The sequence below is a fragment of the Bemisia tabaci genome, unplaced genomic scaffold (genome assembly GCF_918797505.1).
Source record: "Bemisia tabaci unplaced genomic scaffold, PGI_BMITA_v3".
Classification (NCBI taxonomy): Eukaryota; Metazoa; Arthropoda; class Insecta; order Hemiptera; family Aleyrodidae; genus Bemisia; species Bemisia tabaci.
This window is the reverse complement of record NW_027311735.1, coordinates 559,167-575,355: the sequence shown is the minus strand read 5'-3', so window position 1 is coordinate 575,355 and position 16,189 is coordinate 559,167. Positions and strand designations below refer to the sequence as shown.

General features: G+C 38.5%; 2 protein-coding genes across 2 annotated transcripts; one reads left to right on the top strand and one right to left on the bottom strand.

Annotated features, from left to right (window-relative positions):
• Positions 1 to 2,515: 2,515 nt before the first annotated feature.
• On the bottom strand, positions 2,516 to 9,053 carry LOC140225752 (uncharacterized). Its single transcript, XM_072305646.1, has 2 exons — positions 8,866 to 9,053; positions 2,516 to 7,130 (listed from the first exon to the last, which is right to left on the bottom strand). Exon 2 carries the CDS (start codon positions 6,959 to 6,961, stop codon positions 3,977 to 3,979), a length of 2,985 nt encoding a protein of 994 aa, XP_072161747.1. The 5' UTR covers positions 6,962 to 7,130; positions 8,866 to 9,053; the 3' UTR covers positions 2,516 to 3,976.
• A 746-nt stretch (positions 9,054 to 9,799) lies between these two features.
• LOC109039195 (uncharacterized) lies at positions 9,800 to 11,767 on the top strand. Its single transcript, XM_019054588.2, has one exon. The coding sequence runs from the start codon at positions 9,800 to 9,802 to the stop codon at positions 11,765 to 11,767; it is 1,968 nt and encodes a 655-aa protein (XP_018910133.2).
• Positions 11,768 to 16,189: the final 4,422 nt, after the last annotated feature.

The following is a 16,189-nucleotide window of genomic DNA, read 5'->3' as shown; positions in this document are numbered from 1 at the left end:
TCAATATGGTAAATAATATAATGTGGGGAAAAGGAATGAATCTGGTTATCATAAAAAGAGATGAGAACTGCACGGTGTACCTAGCAATGCAATTAAATCCCTTCTAAAAATTTAATTTGGAATTCAAAAATTTTGAAAAAATTTAGAGACATGTTCATCTCTCAGTTTACTTGCAAGATATAAAATAGGCGACGACATCATCCGTAATAAAATAATTGTGAGAAAGACGAAGAATAAAGGAGATATGTTACATTGCATGATACAAATAATCTGAGAACCTCAAGAGGCTCATGTAAAGGTATTACTGATAGCTGAATATTGAGAGCTTTTGTTACCAAACACCTCACTTGAATGGTAACTTAACTTCATTGAATCTTTTATAATTTGACGAATTTAAGCACCTGATGACAGATACAGATGAAGCAATAAAGTATAACGAAAGATGAGGGTTGTGCATATCATTAGAAAAAGAGGTGAAAAAAAGGTTAAAATTTTACCAGGCTAATCTCTTCAGTATTTATAACAAATTAATGACTTGGAGAAATAGGCTTAACTTAGAAAAAAGAATTGAAATAGAATAAAAAATACTGTAAATTGTGCAGAACTTATGAGTTCATATATGGGTTCACATATGGGTGGTGATAGATTTTTAAGTTATCCTTCAATTAAGTGAAGCAAGATTAATAGAGCCGCACCAAGTCTCATCAAGTTTGTAAGAAAAAAAAAAAAGGTTTCAAGTTTCATTCCTTCATGAGACTCAAGGTTAAGGACAGAATGGAAGGTCAAAGTTGCAAGTTTGCACGATAAACATATTTTTTCTCCATTGTTAAGTTTTGACAGAAGAAAATTAACGACTCGTTGACTTTAAAATTACTTCCAACTTATTTATTTTTCCAAAATGCAACTTGGTGCACTTCTGTTAGCTCTGTCCAATTAAAGATACTTGGTTTCCAAGGGTGTGAGACCTTAATATTACCCACTGCATTCAGTTTAACACGAGAGAGATCATTTTAATTTTTCCTTCGTGAGTAAAAGTCCAACAGTTAACTGATGCAACCCTCATGCTTTTTCCTAAATAAAAAACAAATGAATATAAAGAGAAACTAAAACATTAACGATAATGGAGGAGACTCATAGAATGAGAAAAGGGAAAAATTGTATAAACTAAAAATGATATCCATCCTGAGGTAAAATAATAATAATAAAAAAATAAGAAAAGAAGAATATGACACGTAAATCCTCCATCTAGAGTTTCTCCCGTTCTTAGATTGTGGAGCAAATATAAAATTGTATATTAACTGAAATGTTGCATAGAGAATCATTGTGAAATGTATGAGTGCAATATAATGGGATTGGATTAGGAATATCAGTCAGAAAATCTTTTTCCAGTGTGAAAAAAACGCTTCTACTAAATAGAACTTTTCAACAGTAATGAGACTGAATACTGAGTGATCTAAGCTATGAAATGAATCAACAATTGCAAGGACCTTAGAAATTGCACCATGAAAAAAGGGAGAAAACCTCTTTAGGAGCACAGATGGAAGAAAGCAAGGGATAAAATTACAAAATCCCCTTTGTTTGTGGCATACAAATAGAGAGCGAAAGCAAAAATTGTGATAAAGAAGTGAAATGCAGGAAAAAAACTGAAGTTAGGTATTTTACGAAATAAATGATTGTCTAAGATACCTGAAGATATCAAAATCAGGGAGGCGGGGCATGAGAAAGTAGATATAGAATAATTTAGTAAGACAACTTAAGGTGAAAGTAGACATTTAGGAATATTTACAAGAAACGAAGCAGGAAAACTTTTATCTTAATATGTACACTAAAAAATCCACCGTGGAGGATGAGAAGACAGATTTTGATGGGATGAAAAATTATCAAAAAGGAGCGACCACGGTTTCAACTTTGAAGACTAGTGTTATGGAGCAATTCTTGTACCACTAATGAGAGAATGGGATTGTAAGAACGCTGATGATAAAGGTCAGTCTAGTTTGAAAATAATGAGATACAAATCCATGGGACTTTAGAAGAACAAAAAATATTTCTAGGAATAGTCATTTACATTCAATATGAGAGGCAGAAGAAGAAATCTGGCAAAATTTGAAGCATTAAAGAAGACTGTGTGTAGGATACACAAACGGTACACAGATACCTTCAAAGTAAGGCAATCATGCACTGCATTATGCAGGGTCGATTCCTGCCCAAGAAAGCAAAAAAACCATTCTAAAAAATTGACTTTGGAACCTTTCAGTATCAATGGAAACAACTACCAGGAAAGCCTGTTCTCAGGAGGTAAAGTGCAGAACAAATTATATAAAATTCAGGGCTAGGCAACAAAAAGAATAACTATAGGAGGATCAGAGAGAAGAATTAACAATATCCGAGCTGAAAAAGACAAAATGCAAACCTGCGACCAATCAATGCTTTTCACGTGAAATAGGGAAATTATTAAAAAACTGACCCTGATTGATGGCGAGCCAAGTCAGCAGAATCTTTGGTGAGCTGGTAACAAAAAAAATTGGCATGAGACATGAACATATTTACAGGATAGATAAGTAGTAGAGGGCATGAGAATCTAGGACCATACATTATTGTTTTGGTAATGTCAACAGCAATTATTATTTAAAGAAAATAGATCAGGCTGGCAACATTTTCAGAGAAATCAGATTTATTAACAGATTTTATTCATTAAAATCATAACCAATGCTGCTGGTAGGTACATCTAAATATCTTTCAGTAAATTTAAAATAACAGGTTCTAGCCTAAGCACAGGGTTACGTTTTTTCGCTTAGTGTCTGAAAAATTCTATTTCATGGCCACCCTACATTCTCATATCCCTCAAATCATAAATTAAAACTTAATACTGGTAATGGAGGGAAAAATAAAATAAATTTAAGAAAAAATAGAATAAATATGGTGGAGATAGCACCCAAAATATGTTTGGCAATAATGATATTCCAGAAAAAATAGCAACAAATGCAACATATGTACAAGAAAGAATTTTAAAATATTCGATTTGAAAAAAATGAGGCTCTCATGGAGAAGACCAGGGTAAGCCCCTACAGTAAATTCCCTGTAGGCGGGCCCTGATTTTTTCTCCATAGAGGCATTGAAATAATTCAAAATTTTAAGACACAACTATTGGAGTGAGCGTCAGGAGCTGAAACATCAGGAATTCTAGAGCAAATTTGAAGGAGGAAGCTTTTAAATACTTGATTAGAAAAAAATGGCTCTCATGGAGAAGACCAGGGTAAGCCCCTACAGTAAATGCCCTGTAGGCGGGCCCTGATTTTTTCTCCATAGAGGCATTGAAATAATTCAAAATTTTAAGACACACCTATTGGAGGAGCGTCAGGAGCTGAAACATCAGGAATTCTAGAGCAACTTCGAAGGAAGAAGTTGGTAAATACTTGATTTGAAAAAAATGGCTCTCATGGAGAAGACCAGGGTAAGCCCCTACAGTAAATGCCCTGTAGGCGGGCCCTGATTTTTTCTCCATAGAGACATTGAAATTCTTCGAAATCTTAAGACACAACTATTGGAGGTACGTCAGGAGCTTCAAAATTCCATGATACATAGAAGTGATGGTTGATTGAATTAAGATCAGAATAAAGATGTTACAGATATTAAAGACAATAAAGACGAATAAATAATTAATCTTCTTCATTTTCAAAATTTTCTTCTGGGGAGACGAAATTCTTATCTTTCAAGCCTTCTTTCACGATGGTATGGATAATTTCATTTCGGAATGCAATCTCATCAAACTCACTGGTGATGTCCTCACCGCGCAACAATCTAGCAGCGAACCAGCAAACAAAGACACCACAATTTACACTATCATTCTCTTTTTGGCAGTAATGGGGGACACCTGCAATTTTCCAGGAACTTCCTGGGAAGAAAAATTCTAGAGCTGACTTCCAATGAGAAACAAGATTAAATGACAGGGAATCTTTAGACTGATGGATGACAGGATTTAAATTTGAATACTTTGGGTCCAGAAAATAGATAATCCTAGTTGGAATGCAACAAAACAAGAGTAGCCAATGACTTGAAGTTGGGTTACATGGTATGATGATGAATTCCTTACCAGAAAAATCAAAAGAGCATTCGAGAATATTTTCAAAAGACGCAGATAGGAGGATGATCGCCAACACTCTATCAACATAGCATTCGAGAAAGCCTCCATGGAAATAATGAGAAAAGCATCGATTATTTCATCCTCTAGCCAACCAAGGACAAATTTATTGCTTGTAATCAACTTTAATTTATTTACTTCACCCTCTGGAAGATTGAGAGGAACTGATTTCAAGCGCAGTATAGAAATGTTTGTATTTTCACCAAATTTAAAGATGTCTCGAGTTAAATCTTCCCAACATGAAAATATATGATCAGGAATATCTTCTTCTTTCAATGAAGCATCTAAACCTAGCAGGGACTTTTTCAGCGTTAGGCGCTGCTCTTTAGTGGGAAAAGCGAATTTGGATTTTTCTGGATTTTTTTTCCTAGTTTTAATCGTTCTGAAGAGATTGACTGCTTGTTTGGTTTTCTTCTGGTTTGGAGCAATTTTTTCGAATTCCATGGTTGGAGTACAAGGAAGTTGAACGGTTTCTGCTATTACACTTTTAACAACAGTTTTTGCCTGCCTAAGAAGATTGAGAAGATAAGGCAAGCTTTTCTTCTGAACTTCATCATGGAAAAGATCTTTCTTCAGATCGTCCAACAACTCTATGATCTCGCGGTTGAACTTTACATTGGTATTCAACTCGAGTGGAGGAAGATCTTTCGGAGGAGAGCTATGAAGCCGCAACTCATCGGACTCAGTTTCACACTCTCCATCAAACGCCTCATCAGGATTTGGAGAGTTATGTGAACTCAGTACTTGAAGAGAGTGCACTTTATGAATATGTTTACAAAGAGGGTTCCTATCCTCACAAGAGCATGAATAGAGGTGCATACACAGCCCATGACATTCATTTTCTTTGCATTGAACATAGCAGTGGTCAGGGGAACAGCAAGTCTCATTGCTTAAAGTGACAGTATGGTGCACATTTTTTCTACTTGCCGACTGAACTATCCATTTTCCTTGTCCCTCAATGCTGACACTGTCATTTGGTAACTGCATGCCCCTCTGATGACTATTTTTCCAATTTTTGGGTTTATCTAAGTCAGGAAGTGGCTTCTCAAAAAGTCTTTTCTTCTTTAAATCAAAGGCTTTGTCATCTGCGAACTGACAGCAACTTGAAATTAAATCCTCCAATCTGGAGTTAACTTTGTCTATGAGATAGTAGCGTTTGAAGGTACTGTGGAGGGATTCGCAGTACATGTTGGTATCTGTGTTCGCATGAGGAAAGTTGCGAAAACAGAAAGCCCATTTTTCAGTTCTATGAGAATAATATTCCGTAAAGTATTTCATGAAGGCTTTAGTTTTCTTATTTTTTGAGTACTTATCGATGAAACTTTTTAACATGGTTTCAAAATGTTGAGTATTTCTTTCAACCAATAATAGCGCAAGGTTATCTTTCACTTCGTTGCGTAACTTTTCGACCGATATTAGACTTAAGTGCTTTTTCCAGCAACGAATTATGTGCCATTTACAGAGGAGATGTATTATAGATTCACCAAATACAGCGCAAAATGCATTGACTAGTGCCTTATCATCATCTGTCATGAGGGCATTAACAATAAGACCAGGGCACCGTTTATTCAAAGCAGAAAAGAATAAAGTTAAAATTTCAGTATTCATTGAATTACTGATAAGATAAGCACATGGAAAACCAACGCCATATTCATCTGGCACCACAACATGTAACAAGTAAAAACGATATCGATTGGTGTTGAGAGTTGAGTCAATACAAACTATTCTTCCTGCTCCAGCAAGCAACTCCTGACGCATTTGACTATTCTGGAATGCAAAAGCAAAAATAGATTTGGGATCTTCCAGATGATCCACACTTTCCCCATAGACGGTTTTCTCAACATTTTGGGGTTTATACCACAGTAAGCTGCCTTCCTTCTGGAATCTACTGGCTAAAATTCCTACTGCTTCTGCATCAGAGGGATGTAAATGTGAGTCTCTCAACAATCTGTAATGGATATTTCTGATCTCTCGCAAATCTAACAGGCTATCTTTCATGGGATATTCCCCTTCTAAGCACAATTTTGTTACCTCCAATTTAATCTTGCGCGGACTAACACCTTTAATTAATAAAACTTTGACATAATCTAACATATCTTTTGAATACCGATTGTACTGAAGGTTAGCGGCTTTAATTTCATGGCTGTGGTCTTTAATGTATCTTACATCACATTTACCATCCTGGTCTGTCTTGACCATCATTCTAGCAGGACAAAAAGTGCCAGGAATCCTATGCTTCTTTATTCGTTTCTTCTCGTCTTTAACATTGTGATTGCAGATATAATAAGAGTAAGAGATACCTTTGATAGTGCGCGAGCCCCAATGGTCGACACATGACATGAAATACTTAATGTTCTGCTCATTCTTAAAGGAGTTGAATTCATCGACAGAATTAAATTTATGGTGTTCAATATTAATGCTCTGCATATGTTCCTCATTTAGGTGTTTCATGAGCTCAGATGTTTTATAAAATAAGATAGGACAAGAAGGCTCCAAACACTTTGTATACTTTGCTTCATCTTTGCCTTTACATTTAATTGCATGCCTCATAAAATTTTTCCTCTCTCCTATTTGCACATCGCAATTGGAACAAATGTAGTATTTGGGCTTTGAATTTTCAGAGGGCTTCGGAGGCTTTTGGCAAGATCTACTTTTAAGATGTTTAAGAAAAGATTGGCGTATATGATAAGTTTTGGAGCAGAACTTGCAAACGTAATTTTGACCAGAGGGGACCGCTGCACAAGTGGAGATATCGTTTCTCTTCGGGCCACTTTTCGGTTTAAACCATTCTGAATCTGAGTCATCTCCTATCTGCTCACTCATAGTTGAAAATTTTACTAAAAAATTAATGAGAAAAAATTAACGTGTAATTAGGAAACTTACTAATTATATTTACTATACCTGACATATTACCTCCTGGGTGCAGTTGCTTCGCTCATCATCTTCAAATCGTTCTCCATTCTCACCATCATCACAGCAAAAAAATTCACCTCTGACAATCGTGAGTCCCATTCAGATTCGGTCAAGTTGAGTTATTAGCAAACAAAAAAAAAAAGAGCAGATTAGAGGAAAATCATCATTAAGGGTAGGTAGAAGGTTTGAATTCTGTTCATTGCAAAATCCCAAAACGCTGTAGAGAAAAACCTAGTTCAGCGTATGCCAGACAACTTTAATTGAGAGCTAAAACATTTATATTACCACACTCAGATTAACTGTAGCTGACTACAAATTAAAATTCAAGCAATAATTTTCATAGGTTTCCAGCTTGTACTTTGTTGGTCCTTGTCTTAAGTGGGAATCACATGCTGAATGTGGGAGGTGAATGAGGAAGTCATCGGCTCGATGCCTGAATTTTCCCTGTGTCGCGCAAAATTCAGGAACAGGGCTCCGCGACCATCAGATAATGTCGAGACTATTTAAAACAAATCTGGATGAAAATATCTCGAATTTGCAAAATATCAGCCGTGGAGCAATGACTGTTGACTTCCATATTCAGCTGCCAGATTCAGCATGTTGATTCCAGCATTAGGATTAGTTTCAAAGAGTACCATGTAGCATATTGGTAGGTATAAGCCTTGTTAAAGGATAGAATAATTTTAGAAAATCTTTAAAATGGCTCTTAACAGCAACATAATACTTTCAAAATTTATTAAATCCTGTCTGAGAATAGATAATATTGTAAAACTGGTAGAGAAAATCAAGATGAATGATGTATGATTCCAATCCAAACTTTTTCTGATTGAGTCAACGGCTGAGAAGTGCGATTCATGGGGGTAATTAAAGGGCCAAGAGATACTAATCACATACATTGCTCTAATTAATATCACAAGACAATATAAATGATGCAGGCTGTTGGCCCTAAAGAGGGCCGTTTTAAAAACCATAAGTAGTGAATTCAGTTTGGTATACTTTTTTCCAACCATGAAAAAAGTAAAATAGTAGGGGACTGAAAAGAAGAGTTACAATGCCTCCATTGCATTGAGAAAATTACACTTCAAGATGAAGAGACCAAATGCATTAAGATGGATCAAATCCTTGCGACCATCAAAATATTCTTTTTCGAAGCAAAGTAAATTAGGTGTCTTCGAAGTAGGATCCATGAATACATCAAAGGTATTTAAAAGTATAACATCGGGTCGATTTCGTACAAAGGCTGACAACCAATCATTGAATAGTCGTATTTCCTCATTGATTTCAACGGACAAGAGAGGAATAGGTGGAACTTTCGCGAGGATTACTTTTTTGAAAAGCTTTAAGCAAAGACGCACTAAGTGTCTGTATTCCCTCTCCACATCTGCACGGGCTACACGTAATCTAAAGTCATTAGTTCCACCAAGAAGGAAAAGAACATCATTCTTGAAGGAACCTGAAGGCTGCGTCTTCAAATGTTCTTTTAAAATTTGCATTAACCAGGGATTGTTGGGGAGTTTGGTGATAGACGCTCCACTCACAGCCAGAGAGTAGCTATCACAAAGAGGAAAATTTTTGCACAATCTCACAATTTGGCTCCCTCCTAATAAGAGATACATACTTGACCGAAGAAACAAAATACAATGATACAAACAAAAATTTGCAGGGAAACGATGACGAAGGAAGACTCCAAACTAGAAGACTAAAACCGAGATTGGACCGACTTCACTTCACAGCTCATAGAACCGCGGTCTTGATTGAATTTAAAAGTTAACAAGCACAAAAAGTTAGCCAACAGGAGCAAATAGAAAACTTACAGAAAAGGAAAAGGATTGGGAGATCGATTTCAAATTCAATTAACAGAGACCGGAAGACCGAAGATTTGAAAGTCCAAAGTTGGGCGGGACGGCGGCTATGTTTACAGATGAATGGGGGACCGGTGACCGACGACGTGATGGCTGCTGGAATTCTGCAACTTTTGATGCCTCTTTCCTTCTCAAGCGTAAACACCATAAAAAAATGTCTCTCATCAAAACATATAGATTGTGAATATTACTTAGAGCCCAAGAAGGCGAACCTCCAGTGACAAACTCCTACCGAGAAAACAAGAATGAGCAAAAATGTATTCATTGAGGATTGTTGAGTTGAAGTGACAGGTATTTTGTAAATGCAATTAAAAGATTTAAGTTTCTATCTGAAGAATCCGATGATTCAACCCCTCAATTTTTAACCACTCATCAAAAAGCATGATATAAATTCAAGTACTGTGCAGTTTGAGAGTAAAGAACAAAAAATTGATTGATACTGTTCGGCTGTAAAAGAAACACGATGTGATAAATAGGGATACAACTTTTACATAGACTTTCCTCGTTTTAAATTTTAGACGATGGAACTATGAAAGTGACACGAAAATTAGAGAACCTGGATCGACTGAATAGCTTTGGATATGAATTTCTAGTGCCGAACTGAGCTTGCTTCGAAAAATTAAATTATTTCATGAAATTTTAGGATTCTTACGTCGTCCTAGCAGTTCACTAGTGTTATCAGCATAACAGCCCTTATCTCTGATATCAAAACTGTGTTTTTATAACCTCAAAGGCAGCTTCGCAACGGTTTGTGGTTAGTGCAGAAATTTGAAGGTTTTTCGGTGAAACTCGTTTGCCGCATCTCGGCAGGGAGGGTCGTCTGTACAGCGGCAATGTGTATCTGAGAGTCGAAAGCAGCTCCGGTGAGGTCAAAACCAGCCTTTTAATGGCGAAAACTAAGGTGGCACCGCTCAAACCGATGAGCATCCCCAGGCTGGAGTTGCAGGGGGCGGCGCTATTAACAGAGCTACTAGATGCTGCTCACTACATATGTTCAATGGCTCATCCAATCAGGAAGGTGTTCGCCTATTCAGACTCCACAGTCGTCTTATCATGGCTCCAAACTCCTCCCTACCGGCTCAAAGTATTCGTCGCCAATCGAGTTACTCGAATTTTAGAAGTATTAACACCTCAACATTGGGGGCATGTCAAGTCTGAAGATAATCCGAGCGATCTGGCCAGCCGAGGCTGCATGCCAGACAGATTGGCCGACAATAGTTTATGGTGGCATGGACCAAAATGGTTGCAAGAGCCAGAAGAAAATTGGCCGAAGTTGAGTCCATTTGACCCAGAAAGCAAAGCAGAAATCATCGACAAACTACCGGACATCGTCACGCTGGTACAAAATAAACAAGAATCATGGGAGGAAACTTTCTTAAAATCATTTTCAGGATTTGTTCCTCTGCTCAGAACCACCGTTTGGATGTTGAGATTTATCTATAATACCCGGCATCCTACCCAGAAAAGAACTGGACAGATTTCCAGTGCGGAGCTACAAGAAGCCCGGCACTGGTGGATAAAAATTATTCAAGGCAAAGAATTTAAATCAGAGATCAAAACATTGAGCGAGAAAAAAGAGAGCCCTGCCTCTTTATGCAAACTTCGTCCTTTTTTAGATGAACAGGGATTATTGCGAGTCGGTGGTCGACTCAGGCACTCAGACATGAGTTACGACTTCAAATTTCCCATTTTATTGCCTAAAAATCATCATTTCACTCAACTGGTAATCGACTATTATCACGATATGACACTTCACGGCGGTCCCAGCTCAACTTTAGCAGCAATTAATCAGCGATTTTGGATAATTAATGGGCGTGCTGTGGTCAGATCTAAACTTCAAAAGTGCATCCAGTGCTTTAAAGTCAGACCAAAATTCACGCAGCCACTTATGGGTGATTTACCAAAATGGAGGGTTCAGGCAGCATATCCGTTTCTCAATACAGCATGTGACTACGGCGGACCATTCCAAGTCAAAGAAAACAAACTCAGAAATGCAAGGCAAACGAAGGGGTATCTAGCCCTATTTATTTGTATGGCTACTAAAGCGGTACACCTGGAATTTGTAAGCGAATTGACTACAAAGGCCTTTGAAGGGGCATTAGCTCGATTTGTCTCTCGCAGAGGATTATGCAAAAATATGTTCTCTGATAACGGCACCAACTTCGTAGGAATGAATAACTCTTTAAAAGAGCTATATGCATTCTTAAAAACTAATGAAACAAGCATTGCTGAAAATCTAAGCAAAAAAGAAATCAATTGGCATTTTCAGCCCGCTTCCGCACCAAATTTTGGTGGACTACATGAAGCAGGGATTAAATCCGCAAAACATCATCTCAAAAGAATCATGGGTACTCAAGTTTTCACCTTCGAGGAAATGACTACACTCGTGACTCGAGTGGAGGCAATAATGAACTCTAGGCCGCTCTGCCCTCTATCAACAGATCCCTCAGATATGGACGCCTTGACCCCAGGTCATTTTCTTGTTGGTCGCCCACTCAACGCCTTACCCGAAGAAAATCTAACAGAAACTCCTTCTAATCGTGTGGATAGATGGGGCTTGATAAACAAAGCAAGTCAACATTTTTGGCAAACATGGAAAAATGAGTACATCAACTGTTTGAGGCAGCGATCAAAATGGACTCAAGAAACTGATCCAATAAAAATTGATGATCTCGTCATTATTCAAGACAATAATTTACCCCCTCAGCAATGGAGATTAGGACGAATCACCAAGTGCTTTCCGGGCCCTGATGACGTCACACGCGTCGTCGATGTCAAGACCACCACGGGGACTTTACGGCGCCCGGTTTCCAAGCTTTGCCGCCTCCCCATAAGTTCAGACAAGGACCAATAGGGCGTCTTCTCGCCAACAGGGATTGCGCGCGAAATTCAACTTCAGTAATCATTTGTCCCGCCAAAATTTTGCGCGCGAAAAAAATTTTTTTTTTCCCTATATAAGGAGGACGTCGCGAATCAAAATTTCATTCACCTGCAACCTTTCGAGAAGTCAAGTCAAGTACCTGGAGCACGATGGATATTTTGTCAACACTTTTAAATTTCGACCCCGCCAAGGAGCTGCCTGACAACTTCACCACAAGAACTCAAACACGACCAACAAGGTTGGCTCAGCTAATAGAGCCAATTCCATTGAAACCGGCACAGCAATCCAAGAGACGATCGGCTGACCCTCACGACCACCAACCGGCATCTGTTGTCAAAAACAAAGAATGGAAAGCAGCTCCATCGAGAAAAAAGGTCACAGCCAAAAAAATCACAACGCCTTCCAAAATCCGCCGTGAGCCAAAAGGAAAGCAGCTCAAAGTCAAGAAACCTGTCACATTATTCACCATGCCTTCACCAATTGAACGATCAACAGAACCATGCACTCCACCCAGGTCACGAACACCACCTCCAAGCAACGGGAATCATTTTATTCCTTGCCGTGGATCAGAGCGATTTTCCCCGGATCGCATACCAAACTTCATACCCTTCTCTTCGCCGACGGTGTTCTACTACGATAACACTGGAAATAATAAAGTTGGTCAAAGGAAAAGACGGTATCAAGTATACAAGAGCAAAGCAAAATTCGGAGAGAAACCTACTGGCACCCAACTACGCAATCGCAAACGCTCCGCTCGACATCATCGCCGATTGTTCGACTAAGCTTCAAGCTTAACCATCACTTAAAACGGCCCTTTTCAGGGCCACCAAATACGCGCTTCTAAACTAACCAATTTTTTAAAACACTTCTCTGTTGAACGCGTGCTCGTTCAACGGGGGGAGTATGTCTGATTTCCCCTTTATAAAAAATAATAATAATTATAATAAATTCTAGAAATCAATTTCTCAGCATTCTCAACTCATATCAGACCATTTCACAAAATTAAAACGTGTAAAATGATGTAAAATGATGTAAAATTGCGATGTTCCCAACCGGTCTCCATTTCAAGCATTACGATCAATGTAGCTTAACCTTGGTGATCGGGCGAACAACTCTGCACTAGACGTCAACTTTCAACCGCGCAGTATTGAGATCCTTTGTTCAGCAGCACGCAAGCGCCGCCGCCAATGACGAGTCAGCGCGCAATCGCAGTACCTGCCGCAGCCAATCACAAGTCACCGCGGCGCACGAGATTTGAACTTCGCCACAACAGAGCCCGCGCAATACAAATTCAGCGGTCAGCGGCAGCTTTCCCGCCCAATTCACTCTTGCTTCGCCAACCGACCAATCACAAGCAAGTTGGTTTCCCGCATTCGCACACAAAGGAAATCTGCATATAAATATACCCGCAATTCGCCAATTAATTTACTCTGAATGCAGCAGTCGACCAAGAAGCACCTCACTCTCAAGCTCTCAACAAGGATCAAGTCAAATCAAGCCAAGCAAGCAGCTGAAGAAACATCCTAAGGAGCTCAGCAAGAAATTGGCGTTTTTTGGATCAAGACCGAAGTTCAGTTTCCCGTTATATTGGCACCAAGGTCAAGCATTAGCGGTCATCATTACACAGAACGAAGCAAATTCATCATTTCAAGCATTCAAAATTATTCACCTTCCAGTCATCTCTATTTCGGACTCATACAGTTTGTATACCACCTCCAATTTGGAGAAGCCGATTCTTCGGAATCTGGAATAATAATAAGTGCAATAGCACATAGCTCTCAATATTCAAACCCTTCTGGTTTTCCTGCTCACTGCAGAAGCCGGTGTACTATACGCCTGGTAACCCTTCAGGTTTCCTATCCAAGGATAGTAGCCGATTCACTCTGAGTCCGGTAAAAATAAAAACTCCAAGTAGGATCTCTTCCAGATCACTAAATCAATTTAGCAGTCACCTCAAATCTTTCTCTTCTCACTCTCATTTTCCGAGCCAAGGCAAATTGGGGGGTCGCTACGGCTCTTCACTTGTCTCGCTTCACAACCTCATATCCTATTCCATCTTTTCTTTCTTTCCTATCATTTCTACAATTGGTCCCTTGGTACAATTCACTTTCAACCTTTAGGTCTGTTGTTGTTTTTTCATCATATTTTTAGCCGTCACTCTTCATTTTTTGGCAACTTCTAACACACGAAATTTCACTGCCAGCCTACAGATTTCAATTCTAACCTAGAGTCCCTTTATACCCAGAGTTAAGACAACTCACTTTTGGTTGGGCTGAAAGTGGCCTAAAAAAAAATCCAATTCTGATTGGTTCTCGCTCATGGAGGCCGAAACGAGTGCACCAAGATGGCGGTACCTCGAATATGAACAAGAATAATGAAAATATCACCTAATTGTGGTTTATCAAGAGTAAATTGTCATTTCCATCGGTCCAAAATGAAAATAGATTAAGAAATTATTCACAAACCAATCTCATTTTCTTTTTAATTGATCAATTTGTTGATGTTGTTGTTTTTGTGTGACAGACATCGCAGGATTTCTGATCCTTATCCCTCAATATCGTTCGTTTGGGTGCACTCGTTTCGGCCTCCATGGCCAGCCAAGGCCGGCTGCCAGTCAGCTGATAATCGAGTTGTCTTAACTCTGGGTATAAAGGGACTCTATTCTAACCAAGATGGCCAAGAATGTACATAAATGAGCGTTCTTTCGCAAAAATGAGTAAATTATGCAAAAAGTAAGCCAATCACATATCATGGGGCTCCTGGAGACTTGCCTCGCTCCGCCAGTGCTAAACCGAGCCGAACGCACGGTCTACGTGATTCAATGTCTTTGCGGTGTACTATCCATTTCAAGAAAGTCGCCTATTTCTTTTTAGTACAGGCTGGCAACGTAGTGACGGTGGCTTGAGTGCATAATTTCTCTCTAAACTCGGAAGAAAAATTATCAAGGCAAAAAATATTGCCTCAATAAAAAAAATTCTCGCGGCAAAAAAAAATAAATTCTCAAGAAAAAAAAGTTTTCTCGTTGGGGGAAAAAAAAATTCTCAGAGAGAAAATATTTTCTCAGTCTTGTTGAATGTTGTCGCATTTTTACCCATACGGCGGCCCATACACTATCACAGAGGACAAGAATTCATTCCAGTTGTTACTGTGTGTAGCACATCCAACTGTATACGAATATTGGTTAAAATTTGTGGAATTGAATTTTCAAAACAATCATTCCTAAATAATTCACATTAATTATGAGCATTACTACTGATGTCAGCTTTTAAGCAGAGCTTTATTACAAAACTTTAAAATAACTATTTTTTTGTGTTACTTGTATATTCTTCCAATTTAAAGACTTTTCCCCTTATTTCCAGGTGACTTTAAGGCCTGTTTGGCGGATGCCGTAAGAAAAACTAAGAACAAGAAAACTGCGGAAGAAAGCGCCAATGAAAGGGAAAAACAAGGGCGCAAGCGCATTTCTACATTTAAGACGGATTTTTTTGTCAAGAAAAGTAAACCTGAAGGAAGATGCATCCCAAAAGGAGCCATCAAAGTCCCTGGTAGAGGGGCATTTGTAAATATTTTTCCATCCTATCCTGACAGTTCCTCATCAAACAAGCCACCCGAGCTATCTAAGCCAAATAACTCACGTGAGCCAATTTACAAACATAAGTCAAGTACGTCATCTGTTCCAAACAATCCACCAAATCCTGAGCTTAAAAAGAAGATTGCTTCAAACTTAAAGTCAGCATCGGCCTCCAGTCATGGAAATACTCATAATCCAATTAAGAAGGGCCCATCCAAACCCAAAAGCCTTCATCCAGTAACTGGTTCATCCAGTGTGCCATCATCTAACCATCGTATGAAGCCGACAACCAGTAAAAGCGATCATCATCAATCACCATCAAATTCATCCCGTGTACCAACACCTAACCATCATACGGAGCTGTCAAACAGTGAGTATTCATTTTTTTAATCCATTTGTAACGTCTTTTACTGAAAAATGCTAGCTGTTCAAGTCATTAATGGGTGTCCACAAGCTGAAAATGTTAGAAAATTGACCAGTGGCTGGAACACCCAAAGAAGTGAAAAATATAAAAAAAATTTAATCAAATTTCCTACTTTTTGCTTTAAAAACAGAAATGTATTATGGAACTAACTTGTTAGTCGACGCACATCAGTCTAGAGTAGGAAATGTCTTAAAATTATGTGATCTTTACAATCCTCACTGCTAAGAACAGAACAGAATATAATGTTGAGGGTCTTGTAGATACTTTGATTTACATTTTATCATCCTCTGCCAAGCGGTACTGCCTCGTATGGATAATTCAGAATCATGAAGTAACTTGTAACAATAATCTAAATTGTTTTAGTTATACACCATTGATGACCCAGATTGTGTGACTATTT

Excerpts from the sequence above, each read along its gene's own strand:
- LOC140225752 (XM_072305646.1), bottom strand. The coding sequence starts at position 6,961 with ATGAGTGAGCAGATAGGAGATGACTCAGATTCAGAATGGTTTAAACCG.
- LOC109039195 (XM_019054588.2), top strand. The coding sequence starts at position 9,800 with ATGGCGAAAACTAAGGTGGCACCGCTCAAACCGATGAGCATCCCCAGG.